The 19733-nt window shown below is 44.9% G+C and overlaps 1 protein-coding gene across 2 annotated transcripts in view; it reads right to left on the reverse strand.

The window, feature by feature from the left end:
• Window positions 1-4169: 4169 nt before the first annotated feature.
• The window catches only part of taok1b (TAO kinase 1b), a 70527-nt gene continuing 54963 nt past the window's right edge, over window positions 4170-19733 (reverse strand). For both annotated transcript variants that reach the window (XM_080749625.1, XM_080749624.1), the window contains exons 20-24: window positions 19479-19598; window positions 15537-15776; window positions 11504-11716; window positions 8282-8464; window positions 4170-5837 (exon numbers count right to left, since the gene is read on the reverse strand). In XM_080749625.1, coding sequence (XP_080605751.1) covers window positions 5259-5837; window positions 8282-8464; window positions 11504-11716; window positions 15537-15776; window positions 19479-19598 — 1335 coding nt within the window. In that variant the 3' untranslated portion in view covers window positions 4170-5258. The remainder of the gene's footprint in view (window positions 5838-8281; window positions 8465-11503; window positions 11717-15536; window positions 15777-19478; window positions 19599-19733) is intronic.

Below are 19733 nucleotides of genomic sequence, written 5' to 3' on the forward strand. Positions count from 1 at the left end.
ACAACATATTTTGAGATGGGGGTCCGTGGCCAAATACCTATAATTTTGGGGGTCCTTGACATGAAAAGGTTTGAGAACAGCATGATCTAGAGGAAGGATTTAGAAGTCGGGTCAAAGATATTCAAAGACGTGCACTCATTTTCACGATTTTTCAAAAATAGCAGATCTACAGGATCGCAGCGCGGCACTCGGTGCCGCGCTGTGAGCTTGTATATCTGCTATTTTTCTAAAGTTAAAGCATAGAATAATGGTTAAATTGGTTCAAATCTAACGCGACTCGGGCGAGTTCCAGGTATTTGAGAGTTAAGAGGTGCAATGTAAAATGTGAAAAAAGCCCCGGAATTTATTATTATAGTACTGCTGTTGCGCGCACCGAGAAAGCAGACCCCTTTCTACAAGCTCACAGCGCTCGTAGAGCTATTTCCGGTATACGCCAATGCCAGGCGTCCAAACGAAGCCTGTGAGTACGAATGTATCCTTGAAAAAAATTAAAGGCAACAGGGGTCCACGGAGGAGGAACTGTTTTTTAGCCAGTCCCATCCTTAGATATAAAAAGCTAGATGGCTCGTTCGCCGCTGCGGTTCATTGGAGCGAACCGTTAAAAACGGGAGGGCGGAAGAAGGCACTCTGCCACTCAAAAGTGACTACTGGCCAATCGCAGCGCGTCTTTTTTCCCGGGACTTGTCAGAATCTAGGGTGCGTTCGAACAAACGAATGACCAGAGGGCACCCTCGGTTCCTATATCCCAACGTGCCCTGGGTTTACGAAAAGACCTGCCTCTTATTGGCCCATCTAGATCAAGTGTTTCTCAACCTTTTTTCTGCATGGGCACACTTTTCATGTCCCAAGAATCCATGGGCACACCAACATAATACGGAGGTGTAAATATCGTCACTGTCAGGAAGAAACCTTGTATCTCCAAGTTTCAAATGTGTACGTTTCTTCACAAAGTAAAAGCCCTGCTTCATCATACAAGGCTGTCGCACAACAGTAGTGAAAACAGCAGATCTATTAGCGCACAACGCCTCGCACCGCAAGGCGTTGTGCGCTTGTAGATCGGCTGTTTTCACTAGTTTAAATCATTTTTAAAATGATAAATACAATACTGGCTTTCGAAGCAGTTTCAAGGGGCACACTTGACCCTTCTCAGGGGCACACCAAAGGTCCCCAGGCACAGTGGTTGAGAAACACTGATCTAGATCACGCTGGGCCTACCAAACGTCCGTTTCTGTGACGCGAGCGTGAGCTTGCCCTATCGCCTGCGATGCGCAGAGACGGAGGGGGCGTCTAGCTTTCCGAGTCTATGGTCCCATGGGCCACCGTGCCTCTATGGGGCCTTTTCCACCGGCAAAGAACCGGTTCCAGAAACAGTGCCGGTTCAACTTTCTTGGAACCTTGGTTCGTTCTTGCGAACCGGCTTGCGTTTCCACCAGATTGAACCATGATTGAACCAGAGGAACCAAGGATTTTGTGGTTCCTGTTCGGAACCAACTCCGGTTCTTGTGGAAAAGCTCACCTCTGGTTCATTCCATAGGCGGGAGAAAGAACCAGAACCGGTTCTTTGCCGGTGGAAAAGGCCCATATGAGACGCCTCAGCATGGCTGCTTTAATAGCACAGCAATGTACTTTTACAATATTAAAAGTACTTTTTTTTTTCCTTTTTACAGGATACGCAATAAAAAGTAAACCTTGGATGCTCTTACCATCCTAGGTTATGCTGGGAGAGTTGTCCATGCAGTGTTAAAAAGCCATTCAGAACGGGTACACATTATTGTGTATGATTATTTTATGCTTTAACTATTGAAAAATAGCAGATCTACAGGCTCACAGTGCTCAAACTCTTTCATGTCAAGGACCCCTAGAATTATATGTATATTTGGCTGCCAACTCAAAATATTCTGTATCAGGGACCCCCCAGAAGCAAATATTTGAGTTGCAAATGTCCACTTTAAAAATGAGATATTCAAAGATTTGCAAAAATTTTCATATTTTTCAAAAATAGCAGATCTACAAGCTCGCAGCGCGGCACTCGGTGCCGCGCTGTGAGCTTGTATATCTGCTATTTTTCAATAGTTAAAGCATTCAATAATTTTAGGCCTAAACAGGTTAATTTGCCTTGTGCATCATCTCTTGTTCTATAATACAATACTTCAACCTTTCGTCCCTTCTTCTCTCCTCTGATTAAAACGTCCCTTTCTCATTTGCCCCTGCGATATTCTGGCGTTGAAAAGTTGCCATGCACGTGTGTGTGTCAAGCTGAATCCAAAGCTTGATGTGTGTTAAAGCAGAGTGGTGCCAAAATGACGGGGCAATTATTGTCCCAGGGATTTTCCTACTGCATAGATTTTCAATCGATCAAGACACGCCATACTGTATTTGAGAATTACAACCGGCAAAGGTGAAGGTAAAATTAAATTCCAAATAATCAATGAGTTAAATGCTGCTGCCATGTGAATGGATGGCGAGGGGCCTGTGGATGCCCAAATAACCCAATAACACCTGAGTACACATAATATGAATTAAACGGAAAACACTCCTGAAATCCACCTTTCTGAAACCTTTCTGATACACACATGCATTTGGCCACACTATCGTGTTTCAGAAAGACTGGAGGCTTTCGGTTGGCGCAGCGCTAAGTTTCTGCCCACAACAGCAAAGACTAGCGGTTTGAATCCTCCGCGGCGGATCCGGGCTTGGCCAATTGTGTTCCAACAAACCGGGCAGGAAGGGCATTCTCTGTTACTGCACACTCCTCGCCGTCAGGTGAAAAGACGCAACTGGAGGAGACACGTGGCTGTCTATAAACTCCCATTTGACACAAACTGCAGGGGTTGGCAGTGACAGGGTCTACACATGAGGGGAACATTGGAAATTGGCAAAGCAACTAAACTGGGACAAAGCTTAATGAAACTGGCATACATTATACCACAATAACCAAAGGAAAAAAAAGTCTTTCCTTGCGTTTGGCATCTTTAAGAGCCATACATGCAAATAATATGCAAGAACTACTTCCCACAGTGCCTCCGTACTGTAATAATAAATACTCTTTATGGTCGAGTGGTCAAAATCTTTGCACATCCTCTCGTCTTTCCATTAACTTTCCAACATCACCTCTCGCAACCAATTCTGAAATCACTTTTTTTCCCTCCTCTCTCTTTAATTAAAACTCCTATTTCAACTCTTCCCAAAGCCTTCTACAGCACATTAAATCTCCTCAAGTTGTCTACCATTCCTTAAGTCCTTAAAGTAAAACAAACAAAACGACTAAAATCTCAACCTGCGGAACTGTGTTTGGCCACGGGAAAACAAACAACCTACTCAAGTTGACTCCTCGGCTCTTGCTATTGGCACTGGGACCGTCTTCAAAATATGGAGAAGTACATTTGGGTCTAATAGCAACTGTAAACTACATCTGGGTCTGTGGCAACCGAAAACTAGTGCGGCAAATACCCAAAAGACACACAATAACACTATTTAGGCTAGAGTAAAAAAACAAAACTATGGCATACTTTATTATGACTCCTATCCAACATAGAGTAGCCCTAGGGCCTCTGGGCTTCCACAGTCCCCTGCTAAGCGGCACATAGAAGGAATTCAAGAGATGAGACGGGGCAGGAGGTTGGCTGAGCAGTTTAACCCATTTAGGCCTAAAACTATTGAATGCTTTAACCGGTGAAAAATAGCAGATATACAAGCTCACAGCGCGGCACCGAGTGCCGCGCTGCGAGCTTGTAGATCTGCTATTTTTTGAAAAAGTCGTGAAAAATGTGTGCAAATCTTTGAATATATGTATTTTCAAAGCGAACGTTTTTAACTCAAATTTTGCTTCTGGGTGGTCCCTGGGACTAAATATTTTGAGATGGGGGTCCGTGGCCAAACATCCGTGGCCAAACATGAAAAGGTTTGAGAACCACTGACATAGTAGTCTCTCAAGAACAGACTAACTGAGCTCCAGTTAAGTGAAAAGGACCTTTTCTTTGACGATGGCTGGCCAGATTGTTGACATACAAACATCGGTTTTTCAAAAAATCTTAGGATTCAAAAGACACTTATGTAATCGGGTCAAAAAGCGAATTTTCACGATTTTTCAAAAATAGCAGATCTACAAGCTCGCAGCGCGGCACTCGGTGCCGCGCTGTGAGCTTGTATATCTGCTATTTTTCAATAGTTAAAGCATAAAATATTGCGTCATAATGTGTTCAGGCCTAAATGGGTTGAGTACTGTGCTGTGTTTTTTAGATGCATTGATGCAAACAGGAACAGCGTGGAATGCATGCGTACTAGTGGCGTGCATGTTTTGCGTGTGTACATGAACAGTGTTATCTCGCCGAACAAGAAATAGCGTAAATAAGTGGTCAGGTCCATTTGGTTCCATTTGAACACCGAAAGAGTTACAGACCTGTAAGGCAGTGGTTCTCAACCTGTGGGTCCCCAAATTATTGTGGGGGGGTCCCCAGATGATTGACTTAATGTGCAACATTGTTTTCTCTCTCAACAGTAAACAATTCAACATAAAGTTTAAGTGTATAGATAGAGGGTATCTGCACATTTCTAAAGTGACAATTTAAGGACCTTTTAATACCTCTACAATGACAAATTAAACATTGGCCAAATTGTCAACTATTAGAGGCAGAAATTGTGAAAATAGCCAATCTACATGCTCACAACCAGGGACGTGCAGAGAATGTTAGAGAGGCAGGGGCTGAAAATATCGAAAATAGCAGACCTCCAAGCTCACAACGCGTCACAGCGCGACGCCTTGTGCGCTTGGAGGTCGGCTATTTTCGGTACTTGATACCACATTGAACTAAGCATAATCAAGTGAATACTGGAGATGCTGGCGTAACAGCATGGATTTCTACACAGAGAGGGCAATTCTTTCAACATAAGATGCTGCATTCAAGTTCAGGAGAGTTTTGGACAAGGCAATTCTCTTGAATGCTGCCTTCGGGTATGGCATGGCTTGTCAGAGTGCGTGTGTGTGTGTGTGTGTGTGTGTGTGTGTGTGTGTGTGTGTGTGGGGGGGGGTGCCTGTTAAAATATGATTATTTTGGGGGTCGCGGCCTGAAAAGGTTGAGAACCACTGCCGTAAGGGTCCATTTCGAACACCCTCTCTCAAGGAAACCCAAACGGTCCCTGGGACTGGACCCCACTTTTGAGAACCCCGCCGGGCATGAATCTTAAAAGTTTCCGGGTTAAGAGCATGTGTGTGTGTGTGTGTGTGTGAGAGACGTGTGAGTGCGCGTGGTGGTCTAGGTCTAGGTATAGGACAGATGGGATCCGTTGGAGATCTGGGAGGTGATGCTGGCGCTCCTGCTCATCCCCTGCTCGCCGCTCCTCCCCCCCGATGACGTCCTCCTCATAGCCTGCGGGCTGTTCCTCGCCCCGCCCGCGCCTCCTCCTCCCGCTCCCCCCACTACTCCCCCGCTCCCCCTCTGCCCATGGTGGTGGTGGTGGTGGAGGCTCCAGGGCGGAGGGCCGCCGGCCAGCATGGGGTGTCCCCAGGGCTGCTGCTGCTGCTGCTGCTGAGGGGAGCCGCTGGAGGAGCTCCCCGGGTGGTGCAGGTGATGGTGGCCTCTTTCTCCTCCACCTCCTCCTCCACCGGACCAGTGGCCTCCTCCTCCACCTTGAGCACCTCCTCCCTGACCTCCACCTCCTCCTCCTCCTCCGCTCCAGCCGCCCTGGGAGTCGGGGTTGAGGTTGGAGAGGATCATGTTGCTGAAGCCCAGCCGCATGGACTCCGAGTCGAAGGCCTCGATCTCGCGCGCCTGCCGCTCCAGCAGCGAGCGGATCCGCTCCAGCCGCTCGTTCTGCAGCGTGAGCATCTCCTCCTCGATCTGGTTGGAGAAGGGAAAAAAAGAGACGAAAAATAAATTATACAAAATAAAACATGGGTCAATCTCATAGACTGTAAAAAAAATATGGACGATGCGAAGCCATTGGTTTCTATGCTGCGAAAATGATGTTTTTTTTGTCCCTTGCATGGGTGTCGCCATCATTGTTTGAATGGTTCCCCCAGGAATCACAAGGAATGCTATTGGCTGCTAACGGTCACGTGGAACTGCAGGGATACATGGGAGAATGTGGTCAGAGCCTCCCGAAATAAAGCACACGAAGAAGAACACAGCCGGCTAGTATCAGTTTAGTTGGCCACGCCCCCCGCAAATGTATCATCAATTTTAACACATCTGGTGCCAACCCCGAGTTTCCCGAGTTTGAAAAGGTACTACCGCTGTGCCAACCCCGAGTTTCCCGAGTTTGGGCCGTTTTTGAAAAAAAAAAAAAAAAAAAAATGTTTTTGGACCTCCAGAAATGTATTAGGCATGATCGCGATCGCGAAATTGCATGTTTAACCCCCATACCAACCCATTCTTTCAAACATGGCAGCCATGTTTGTTTACATCTGAAGAAAACATAATGGCTGATAAATCATGAATGCCTGAACGGATTTCCAAGCGGATTTTTTTGTTTGAAAGCTGTGAACAGTGTGCACACACGTGGTGCATCATCTAGGCATGGGCGTGCACTTTCTACACAATTGCGCAATTACATGGAAGTCTATGGTGACCATGGCAACGTGGGACATTGAAGAGAAAAAATCATAGCAACATAAGTGTTAACATAAATGGGACCATATTTGCACAAAACGCATATCATGGTGATTGAAAGGGAGTATTTCACTAGCGACAGGAACCATAAAGTATTTATGACAACGTTTATAAGGTTAGAAAATCAAAGGGGAAAACGAATGGGGTCCAATGTAGACAAATTCTTTTTTCCTCGCGGGGGGAAAACAGCGCAACTAGCGGCCAAACATAGGAAGTTTTAGTTCCGTAGTGGATTCGTTTTAAATCGGCGGAACTATGCCCCTGGTCAATCTACAATCTCACGACACCCTGATTGCTTATTCTTTGCAGTTTTTTAAAGAAAATATGAATAAATACACTTCCCCCCCCTTAAAATCTATCATTTTAATCAAATATATTTTGAATAATTGCTTGCCTGACATTGATTAGTTTGATTAGGTCAGGGAGTGAGTGGACACCATGTTCTTTTTCCAGGAGTGGACATCATGTTCGGTTCAGTTTAAATCCTGATTTGTACAGGATTTAAACTGAACCAATACAATGAAAACGAGCCACACTGTCCAACTGTGACCCCTGCGGTCAGCAGAAAATGTACTTGGCATGGCGAGGCACTCGGTGCCGCACTATGCGCTTGTATCTGCTATTTTTGAATAGCTAAATTATAAAATATAATGGTTAAAGTGGTTAAAATCTAAAGTGACACAGATGCTTTCCTGGTCTAAATGGGTTCGAACAGGTTGTGCGGCGTGTCCCCGCCGTGGCACACAAACACACACACACGTACACACACTAGGGCATTCACGAATAGTGATTTTTAGTATTCGAATTATTCGACCTCAAAGTATTCGAATAGTCAAATATTCAACAGGACTGGCCAAACTGTCAAATATTAAGTAAGCAAGAGGCGAATATTGTGAAAATAGACGATCTACATGCTCACAACGCCTTGCGTTGCGAGGCGTTGTGAGCATGTAGATCTGCTATTTTCACAATATTTATCTGCGGAACCGAGTCCCATTAAATGTAATACCTACAATACCTACAAATGCATGTCAGGGTGGGGGTCCTCAGTTCAAATATGTTTATTTTGGAGGTCACGGCCTAAAAAGGTTTGAGAACCCCTGGTATAGAGCATTAACAAATTCATCCACCAGGGGCATTGGCAACTCATTCTTATGACTTCCTATCTAGCCAAGCTTTATAAACTATATATTCTTTAAAGAGAAAACAATATAAAAATAAGCGAATATTCGACTTCGGTGAACAAGGTCGAATAGTGACTTTGATATTCGAATATTCTAATATTTGGTGAATGCCCTAACACACACACACACACACACACACACACACACACACACACACACACACACACACACACACACACACACACACACACACACACAGGTTGCCCTGGGCCTCTTGCCTGGTGTTGCCAGCCTCTATCACACACTTCGTTTTGGGAAGAGAGTCTGGGATTTCAGGAAGAGTTTTCATTTCTGGGGTTTGCCCGAAACCACGTGCCCCAAGCCTACAGAAACCACGTGCCCAAAGCATACAACCCTGATTGGCCAACCCTTGAAGCTGGTTGAGGAAATAGAATCTCAATGGATCGGTGCCAGACCGTACAGCACCACTACCTCCAGGGGGTGTTGCTGTGTTCGGTCTGGTTTATTAACCAGGCAACTGGGCCTCACCTTCTGCTCCAGCAGGGCCCTCCGTAGCGACACCCTCTGCTCCAGGTCCCTCCTCTCCTTGTCCTGCTGGGCGTCCGTCTGCATCTTGATCTTGCTCTGGTAGGCGTTGAGCAGCTCCAGCTCCTGCTGCAGCTGCATGCGCAGCACCTGGCACTCGCCCTCCTGGGCCTCGTCCAGACGCAGCTGAGAGACGCAGAGAAAGCAATGCGTTAGATCAGTGGTTCTCAACCTTTTCAGGCCGCGACCCCCCGAAATAATCATGTTTTAACTGGGGTGGGGTGGGGTGGGGTGGGGTGGGGACCCCCCCCCGGGGAAATGTGCAGATACCCTTTCTATATACCACGCCTGGAATTTCGTCATTTTAGGGGCAAGGCCACTTGACCTTTGGTGTTTTCCATTTTTTGAGGGCACAAAGGCCAAACGCCAGGGCAGGAAGGCCATAAAAAAAAAATATATATATATTTTAGTCCATTGAAAGAATGTGTTGAATTTAAGGGTTAGGGATGACAATCTGATCCATGCTCAGCCCTGCACGAATCAAAGTCACTGGATTGGTTTTGACTCAGGGGAGATAATATTTTATATTCTCAACAAAAGACACTGGTGTCTACATGACAAGAAAGAGACACCGGTGTCTACTGTCTACATATTGACAAGAAAGAGACAGAGGAGAAAGTGGTACAGTCAGCTGGGGCATTAAGGCCACTGTGGCCTTAGGTCATGCCATTTTTGAGGGGCACAAGGCCAAACTGAGGGGCCATGGCCTTCATGGCCTCCATGAAATTCCTGCCTGAGTCTATACACTAAACCTTATGTCGGTTTGTTTACTTTCAGTGAGAAAACAATGTAGCACATTAAGCTAATCATCTGGGGACCCCCCAAAATAATTTGGGGACCCCCCTGGGGGTCCCGACCCACATGCACGTCTGTCGTTACATCAGGGGTCATCAATATGTCCGTACACGGACAAATGTGTTTGTGGCAAAGACTTGGCCTTGTCCGTGGCACATTTCATATTTTCTGTTGTAAACACCATTATGTTCTTATTTTGACTCAATTAATGAATGTCAGTCTCCAGGTTTTCTTCAGAATATGTATGACACTGATTTACTATGACACTATGGCACATTAGGAGTCCACTAGTACTACTAGTACTAGTTTCTCAAATGTTTTATTTGCAAGGACCACCATAACTCTGAGTGTACAAATAGAACCAACTGGACCTGCAGGGTCCATTTGTACACTCTCAAAGTTGCACACGTGTTATGGTTGTTCAGCCTCAGTGCTAGGTCTTTATGTGTTTCTGGTAATATTATTGTCCACTCATTTTGTATGTCCGTGGCAAAAAACAAAACAAAAAAAAAGCCATTATGACGATGTCCCCTGTGTCATGGGTTAGGGTTCCTTGACACTTGGCAATAGGGAAATTCATGTTACTAAAATCATAATGAATTAAATTGCAATTATAAATAGGGGGTCCGGGATAAGTAAGGGATAAAACACACAGGTGTGTGTTATTCTGTGATTACCATGGGATGGGCAGTGAAATTCTTTTCCATTTCCATTGGAATTACATGGTAAATGTAATATGTCAACGTGTCAACATTATTATTGCAGCAAAGCAATACTTTCTCTACTGGGTTGTGTTGTATGAAGTATTCAAAGGTTTGTGGACATTTACTAAACTCATTGAATTGCATATAACTGCTTAGCTTAGTTAGTGAAACTAAACTAAGACATTGGTTGGTTACACTAGTAACAGCATTACAAATGTATCAATTAACAGAGGAGTTTACGGTGCAGTGACTCCCTCTGTCCAACAGGTGGAGTCACCTCCCTTCTAGTAGGGCTGGGTGATAGGATTTAAATTTGATATCATGAACATTTCCAACCTTTGGCTTGATTACTATTAATGAATACAAAATAAATACAGTATATATTGAGAATAGCAGCTTTACAAGTATAACACAGAGTTAAGTGGTCAGTCAGACTAATCAATTTAGTCAATAATAAAAAAAGTATTATCACAATTTCTTCGTGTTGATTAATTGATATAATATGATATAAGACACTAATACCTGGAAAGCATCTGTGTAACTTTAGATTTTAACCACTTTAACCATTATTTTATACAGTTTAGCTATTAAAAAATAGCAGATCTACAAGCTCATAGTGCTATGAGCTTGTACATCTGCTATTTTTGAAAAACCATGACAATTTGCTTCTAGAGGGGGGGGGGGGGGGTCCCTGGAACAACAATTTGAGATGGGGTCGTTGGCCAAATAGATAAAATTTTGGGGGTCCTTTTTGGACATAAAGAAGAAATAGAAACCTTAGAAGGATTTAGAAGACATTTGTAGACTCGGCCTCATGTCTTAATGGGTTATTAACCTACATAAGCAAGGTTAAGTCGGGTTATGGGTTCTAAATGTGGGCTTGGTTATACTTTGGGTCAAGTGCACGGTAGTCTAGGTCATACATGGGCAACTGGTGGCCCTGGGGCCACATGCGGCCCCCACCTTCACTTAATGCAGCCCACAGGTTAATTTTGGAGTACTGATATATTATTGATTTCAGCTGTTACAATTCCAAACATGGAAAAATGACCTGCTTTAATTACTTCAGTCTATATTAGTAACTATGTTATTGCATTTTTATGTCCAATGTATTTATATTTAAGTTCATAAAGTTAATATAAGAACATATAAATGCATTTTTCAAAAGAAATATATGCTGTAATTGCCAGACTATAAGCCACAGCTTTTTTCCCATGTTTTGAACCCTGCGGCTTATACAAAGGTGTGGCTTATATAAAGATTTTTACAGCTAACGGCCAGTTAGTAAGTTTTACAATGGTCTTTAACAAAGATTTATATACAGATTTATACAGCTAACAGCCAACAGGGGCGCTCTAGTGGGAAGCAGGAAGTACCCCTGCGGCTTATAGTCAGGTGCGGCTTATATATGTAAAAAATGTTTTTTTCTTTCTAAATTTAGCTGGTGCGGCTTATATTCAGGTGCGGCTTATAGTCCAGAAATTACGGGTATAAATAAGAAGTTACTTTTCAGGATTCCAATTAAAAATAGTAGATCTACAAGCCCAAAAGCTTGTAGATGGGCTATTTTTGCTATGTATATGCATTGTGGCCCTCTGGAGTGAACGTGAGAATGTAGTGGCCCTCTCCATGATCGAAGCTGCCCACCCCTGGTCCAGGTACTCACGGCCTGCGTGGAGAGCATGTCGTTGATGGAGTGGTCGTACTGCTCGGCCAGGATGGCCAGCTTGCGCGTCTGCTCCTCCTTGAGCCGCTTCAGCACCGCCTTGTGCTCCGTCTTGGCCGTGGTCTCCAGCAGATGGTTCCGCAGGGCCTTGTACTGACGCGTCTGCGTCTTGCACGTGTCCTGGAACTGCTTCTTGATGGCCAGCTCCTTGCACTGGGGGGGGGGACACGGGACGACAAGGACCAAGATGATGATGATGGCGATGGTTGATTGAGTGGGACGGTACGTGTACGTCTGTGTGTGTGTGTGTGTGTGTGTGTGCGTGCGCGATTGCTCGGAATGGCAGTTGTTTTAACAGCAATCGTGTCAACACTGCACCACTGTGTCCAAATACTAGCCTGGCATCAGCCAGACGCGACCGCGGTTTTCCCTGTGACCCTGAGCACAACGGTGGGGGCTGATGGGCAAGGAGGGTCGCGAGCTTATGAGAAACAACTAAAACAAGACCTTAAAACCTGGGGTTCCCAAACCTTTTTGGCTCAGGGCACCCCATACATATATTTTTTTCATCCGAGGCACCCCAACATTATATTCATAATTTTCACTCCCAGCACCTTATATTTATAGCATATTTTAGCGATTATGTTGTGAGGAAAACGTAGGGATAACAGCCATTTTGGTTAGAACTGACGGAAAATATCATTGTACTTCAAGTTGAAGTCTATAATTTTAAGTCTCCAAATAAATTCCAAATATTATCAAATTATCTGGCGGCACCCCTGGACTGCCGTCACGGCACCCCAGGGTAGAGCCCTGCAACGGGAGCGCACTCCCGTGGGACCTGCAGGACCCGTCGCCGTATATTGCGGCGCGGGCGATATTTTAATCACCGCGGTCGGGGACATGCGGTCAAAATAACATCGGCGGGCGCCGCAAAATCCCGCACTCTCCCGCAATAAGCTTATATCTATACTTTAGCAAGATGTGAATATGTAGAGAATGTAATTTCCCCTGCTGAGCGCCTGAGGACAACGCATGCATGCACCTACTACAGCACGTGGACTTTCTCTTTCTCTCTCTCTCTCTCTCGCTCTAACTCCCCCTCCCTCCCTCTCTCGTCTGTTAACTGCTAACCGGTGGGAAGATATTTGCGGCGGCATTGTCACTCACTATTTAGCCTAAATAACAACTATTTATTATAATATAGTCCCATCGCCTATGTCCCATCGCAATATAAACACTTTACCTCTGTTAACAACCTCACAAATGCTCCTCTCTCGCGCACATTAGTCCTGTTGATTTTGGATCTCAATGGATAAGATACAAACGTCAACGTGCCAGCAAGTCAAGATGTGAATAGAGAACGCAATTCCCCCTGCTGAGTGAGGACAACGCACCCACATTGATACAGTACGTGGACTGGAGTCTCTCTTTCTCTCCGCCAAGTTCTCTCTCTCTCTCGCCTCTCGCTCTCTCACTCTGTGGCCGTGCCGTGCCTCCGTGACCCGTCGCTCGCCCTCTCCCTCTCTCTCTCTTTCTCTCATTTGTTCTCACGCCATCGTCAGTCCGTCACAAATATGCTCCTCGGCTCGCATCGCTTTGTTTGGTAATGGTTTTGGATCTCATTTCAATGTGCCTTCTTGGGAGGGAGGCTGTTGGACGTGCTGCGGTACTGTGCGCCGCGGGAGTCCGCGGGTCTAAATTCACATCATTTGTTTGTCGCAGGTGGGAGCGGCGGACACGAATTGTCTGCGGGCGGTCAAAAATGAAATCATTGCGGGGGGCGGGCTGGAGTGGTCAGAAATGATGCGGGAGCGGGATCAAAAAATCAGTCCCGCGCAGACCTCTACCCCAGGGTTCCCCGTCACCCACTTTGAAATCCTCTGATGTAGAATACCGTTGCTGTACAAGCTCAGTTTGTACATCAGGTATTTCCGAAAGCATTGAATTTTGTTTCATAAATCTTCTCTTCTGGGGGGTCCAGGGTTCCCACACATTTTTACCAATTAATTTCCAAATCTTTTCCAAAACTTTTCCAGAATATTTAACCCAATTTCCAGGACTATATAACAATAATTCAGCTCAATAACAGGTCGCTTACTCCTATGCGCAATGCCCAAAGACAGGTAGTGTATGCCAGTGGTTCTCAATAGGGATGCGAAGATATACCGGTACGGATCGTAATCGCGATACAAACGTCCGCAATACGGTCGAATCGGTTCATTCAGTGTGTACCGGTACAATAGACGGCCGAAATCGTGATGGATCGTGCCGTGAGTGTCTGGATCGGTACATTCCGCGATTGTATCGGTTCTTCCATAATAGTATTTCATTCTATCCTGTGTTTCCGAGGCGCCATGAATGCACCATCATCAGCCGTTCGGTTCAGCCCCCTCCCCAAAAGCCAGTCTTTAACGCGAGCTGCTCTCGGACAGACGGACATCTGCACTCTGCATGCTTGCAACCAGGGAGACAGACAGCGAAATGCGAGTGAATCACAGACGAACTAGCAGCCCCACGGGTTAAAAAGATGATAGATTAGTACAGTACTTAGCTTTATAACATCCAAGTCCGCTGCGCTGATTGTTGTCACAGAGTAGCACAGGCTGATCGAGTGATATGTAATCAACAGCCGTTTCTTAGCGAATCTTCGACGGACAATTGATTGAGATCATCTTCTCTCTGCGCTATATTAACTGCACACACACAACAACAACAATGTTGCTGGGTGTTGTAGGACTACTGCTTGCGTTTAAAACAAAGTATTTGTCACTGTTCTACAACTTTCCTGTTGATGCAAGCAACTCTCTCACTTTCTCTGCTGCTAGTTCTGCTCTGGAAAAGAAGCCTAATTTATACATCGCAGTACAAAGGTGTTGCACCTAAAATAGCAGACCTACAAGCTCACAATGCGTCGTGGATGCGACGCGCTGTGAGCTTGTAGGTCTGTTTTAAAACATTTTGGCTATAAAAATTGCATAATCCTGGATTAAATATAATATAATATAATATTATATTATATTATATTATATTATATAAATACAAACCAGGGAGGGACTTTATTGTTTTTCAAGTCAAGGACCCCTTAGCTCAGACAGAGATCAAGCAGGGACCCTCGCTGTAGGCTATACTGTATCACACAAATATTTGGCAGGCCCCCTGTAATAACCCTGGATTGGGGTCCCTGACTCCCAGTTGAAGACATATAGGCCTACTAATAATGACATAGGCCTTCTATATGATTAGTTATCAAACACTTCTACAATAGCCAGCAGCTTTGTGTTCTCCCAGAATACTATATGTTGGGTTGTTAGACAGAGCCTAGTACTACAGTGAAACAATAAATTGCCTTGAATTTAAATTTCATAAATTTTTAGTCGCTATGTTTTGTAAATTTTGGGATTTGGGCTTGAATCGTGGTGAATCGTGAATCGTATCGCATCGTATCGGGAACAGGGGTGGATCGTGATGTATCGTATCGTCAGGATTTCAATGTATCGCAATTATATCGTATCGCTGGCTGTGTATCGAGGTCCGTATCGTATCGCCTCAGTGGTCGAGATTCGCATCCCTAGTTCTCAACCTTTTCAGGCCGTGACCCCCGAAATAATCATATTTTAACTGGGGACCCCCCACCCTGACGAGCACTAAGAGTTGAGGAATTTTGTATAACACTGTTCTATTGTGAAAATAGCAGATCTACATGCTCACAACGGATCGCGTTGCGAGGCGTTGTGAGCATGTAGATCGGCTATTTTCACAATTTCTGCCTCTAATATTTGATAATTTGGCCCATGTTTAATTTGTCATTTCAGAGGTATTAACAAAATCAATAACCAAAGACAATGCATAGCTATTTCTTCCAGGACCTTCCTGATAAATTCCAAAACTTTTCCAGTACTGGAAGAATATTTTTCTAATTTCAAAATATTTCCAGGAATTTCATGACCGTGGGAACCCTGGGGGGGTCCGTGACTCCCTGGCACAAACATTTTCAGATATGGGGGTGGAGGATCCGATAGCGACGGTATACCTTGAGGCTCTTGGGCTGCTGCCGGACCTCCATGACGTGCTTGCGTCGGAGCTCCCGCTCCCTCCTCTTGTTGTACTCCATCTGGTTGGTGAGCTCCGTCTGGTGCTGCGTGCGGATCAGCTCCGCCCGGGCCTTCTGGATGGTCCCCAGGTGCCGGAACTCCAGCTCCTGCATGGACTCGTGGTGCCTGAGCAGCATGGCGTGCTCCAGGTCCTTCTGGGTCTGGCGCTTGTTCAGCTCCTTAAAACAAATAAAAATCACACCCGTGTGAAGTGGAGCTGTGTGTGTGTGTGTGTGTGTGTGTGTGTGTGTGTGTGTGTGTGTGTGTGTGGATCATGTGTACCGATTTTTGTGACATTTGAAGAAAATATGTAGGAAAAGGAGCAAAAAGTGTGTTTTGGAGAAAATTCAAGATGGCGGAAAATCTATCATGGCGCAAATGGGCGTGGCCTATATGGGGAGATGCGTCATGACCCAAGGAATCCAGGGAAAAAATATTTTTAATTTTCCGACCTACGGTTCAAGAGTTACAGGCCAAAACGTAAAGTGGGGTGTTATAGCGCCACCATGAGGCCAAATGACACAATTATTTTTTATTTAATCCTTGAAATCATTATGAACCTCCTCTCCAAGTCTTGAAACTGTAGCCCCTGTGGTTTGCGAGAGACAAATAATTGAATGTGAGTTTTTGCGATTCCCATTCTAAGTCAATGGGGAAAATTAATTCACTAATAAATTAATATCAATTAAACTATAGAACCTTTCTCTTAGAAAAGTAATAGCCCACGATTCCCGAGTAAGCCGGTCGATTTGACATATGGCGCGAGTGTTTGGTGGCAAAACTGTGGGACTAGTTTAGGAAGTTCAGGCTACATACACACAGACACACACACAGACAGACAGACAGACACACAGACCCACACAGCCACGTATAGGGAGCCTGTGCTTCACACAGCTCCAAAAAACACAGACAAAACCCGTCAAGTACTAGCCTCGCAACAGCCCGACTCTCCAAAAGGAGAGTCTGGGAGTTCTCCATAGACAATGCATTACGCGATGACGTAGTTACTAACTTTGACCGACAGGTCCATTCAGTAGTCATCAGCGCATCAAAACATCGTCGGGAGAACATCAAATACGTCTTTTCCAGACAGAAATTCCAAAGGTGCAAACTGTTGTTCGTTTTTAAGTTATGAGATGCCGTTGATTTCAGATAAAACTTCGCTTAATGCAGCTTTTATTTGCGATTTGTGAACTCGCATCGGACATGGGGTCCACCATGTTTATTTACAAAATGCAAGAGCTGTAGCAGCCGCTCGACCAATCAGGAGCGGTGTGAGGCGGGTTCGCTCGTAATGCAGCCTTTTGATTGGCAATTGAGAACCTAATTCTCATAAAGAGACTGGATGGGAGGAGTACCAGACCGAGAAAGGAAGCACATTGGTGATGACGTAACTCGGGATGGCTTGCAAGGAGGAAGGTGGTGAGGTGTGATACTTATAGTTGAATTTAAAGGAGCTATAGTCAACTTTTTCATTGTAGGTCTGACAATGGCCAGAATGATTATTTTATCATTATTTTACACTTTTTGTGGTCATTTTTGAGTGGTGGTCACATCACTCCTGTAATTCGCTTTCACGATGTTACTGGCCGTGTATGTCTGTCGCCAGCCATATCTCTCCTGACCACACACACAGACCACAAACACACACACACGTTAAAGGAGGGGCGCTATTGAGCAGGCAGACTCAACACCCTCTCTCTCTCTCTCTCTCTCTCTCTCTCTCTCTCTCTCTCACACTGTAGACACACACGTAGCAAGGAGGGCGCGCGCGCGCAGACACACACACAGTCACACACACACACACACACACACACACACACACACAAATGTCCGCGACTGGGTGGCTGCAACAGCACGCACAACGTTTTTTCACTCTCTCTGATGATGCACGCAGCGTGCAACTCCTGTGTGTGTGTGTGTGTGTGGCTGCTCGCGCTAATGTTGCAGCCGGAGACAACTCTGATTGGAAGTGGCGTGCCGCTGAATGGAGCTCCCTGCTTGTGTTCCCACTACTTTACCTCGCATTGGATTTTTATTATTTTTCGGCGCTGTTGTGTGCACTCTGCACTGCAGCTCCGTCCGTCCGTCCGTTCAACACACATCACCCAAGTAAATCCTGGTTTATACTTCTTCATCACGGCGTGTTCCGTGACAAAATGTGGCTGATCTACAAGCTTACAACGCCTCGCATCCGCGACGCGTTGTGAGCTTGCAGAAACTTGCAGCGCACGTTATTATTTGTATTATTTAATAATCTAACATAGCCTACTATTTAAATACTTTCACAAGCCACATTGTGGCTTAATATTCAAATTAAGGGTAACAAGCAGGCACGCTGCATGCCATGCACTGCACATTAGAACAAGTTTGCTTGCGAGTGTAAATCAGTGGCTTCCTCAAAGAAAAAGAAAGGAGGGGAAACATAAGCGTTGGAAACATAAGGTTCGGGCCTCGGCGCGGGTCGGACGCATTTTAATGATTAATGCTCGGACGTCGATTCGGGTCGGACAAAAAACTGTCGGACACGGCCCACACGGGTTCAGAACGGACAGAAAAAATTGGCCCGATCCCAGCTCTAATCTACAAGCTCACAATGCGTCCACCCCGTCCATCATTAGCCGAGTTTCTTAAAGCAGGTCAAAATAATAATAAACAAATAATAGTTGGAAATAGTTGGATTTAAGATCACAATGCGTCCGTCCGGCCGTCCGTCTGTCTCCCGCCACTGTTGAGCATGAGCAACCTTGCAATCCATGTATTTGACTCTTTTTATTTGACCACCACTCAGTTCACAACAAGGTGTGATTTTTTCATAGAAACACACATATGAAGCTTTTTATAAAATATTTTCGAAACATTATTTTTATTTTAGCATCCGTTTTTCAAGAAAAAGTTGACAATAGCTACCTTAACTGATTAAAACTGGGAAAGTATCGGTGTCATTTTACCATTATGTCGTCTTCTATTATGTCGAAACTTCATATGTTCCATGTTACTTTTCAGAATTCAAAAGCATCAAAAGTAGATCTACAAGCTAAGAATGTGTCGCTTCGCTCTTGTGTATCTGCTACTTTTGTGCGATGCTAGTAGTATGTTCAACTAGGGTATTAATTTACCAAAAAAATAAGAAGTTCAAATATGGAGATAGAGGTTTCAGACAGCAACTCCGACATTAGGTTACAGTTAAAAATGGCATGACAAAAAGGTAGGCTTTGTGTGTGTGTGTGTGTGTGTGTGTGTGTGTGTGTGTGTGTGTGTGTGTGTGTGTGTGTGTGAGCGAGATATGGAAAAATATCATCTCGCGATTATTTTTCAAACAGCATCACGATCCATGATCTTATCACGATTATTTTTCCAAGTTGTTTTTGTATTGTATATTTTGTAAGATAATTACTCAATACTGTAACAGTACAACGAGGTAACAAAAACAAAAAGAAAAAGGAGTAACAGACTATTTAGACCAAAATATAATTTCAAGCATCTCTTTAATCTCTGCATTAACAATTCAGCAGGAATTTTGATATGGCTCCCTCAGTGTATCACAATCATATCGTGGAAACATTAAATTGTCTCAGCGATAATTATCACCACATCGCCCACCCCTGTGTGTGTGTGTGTGTGTGTGTGTGTGTGTGTGTGTGTGTAGGGGTGAGATGCCGTGGGCTTGGCGAGCCCACACTTATTTTGCTGCACGCACGCACACTAATTAACAATAAAAACAGCGTGCGCGCATGACGTCATGAATTTAGAGGACCCACACTTCTAAAATCCATATCACACCACTGTGTGTGTGTGTGTGTGTGTGTGTGTGTGTGTGTGTGTGTGTGTGTGTGTGTGTGTGTGTGTGTGTGAGAGAGAGAGAGAGAGAGAGAGAGTACCTCTCGGGCCAGGTCCTGCTCCACATTGTGCCTTGCTATGAGGATCCTGCGTTTGAAGCGTCTACACTCCAGGTCCAGATACTGCCTCTGTCTCCTCAGCAGGTTGGCCTCCTCCTCCGCCTGCCAGTTCAACCAAGCACACGTCGTTACAACACTGGACACATGCAGCACACGTGTTAACGTACAGTACGGCAGGAGTCGCAGGACACTGTACAAAATATTCATGTCGCTACATCTCCCATCCACACTCATCTC

This window comes from Nannobrachium achirus (assembly GCF_963921795.1).
Source record: "Nannobrachium achirus genome assembly, chromosome: 19".
In the NCBI taxonomy this organism is placed as follows: Eukaryota; Metazoa; Chordata; class Actinopteri; order Myctophiformes; family Myctophidae; genus Nannobrachium; species Nannobrachium achirus.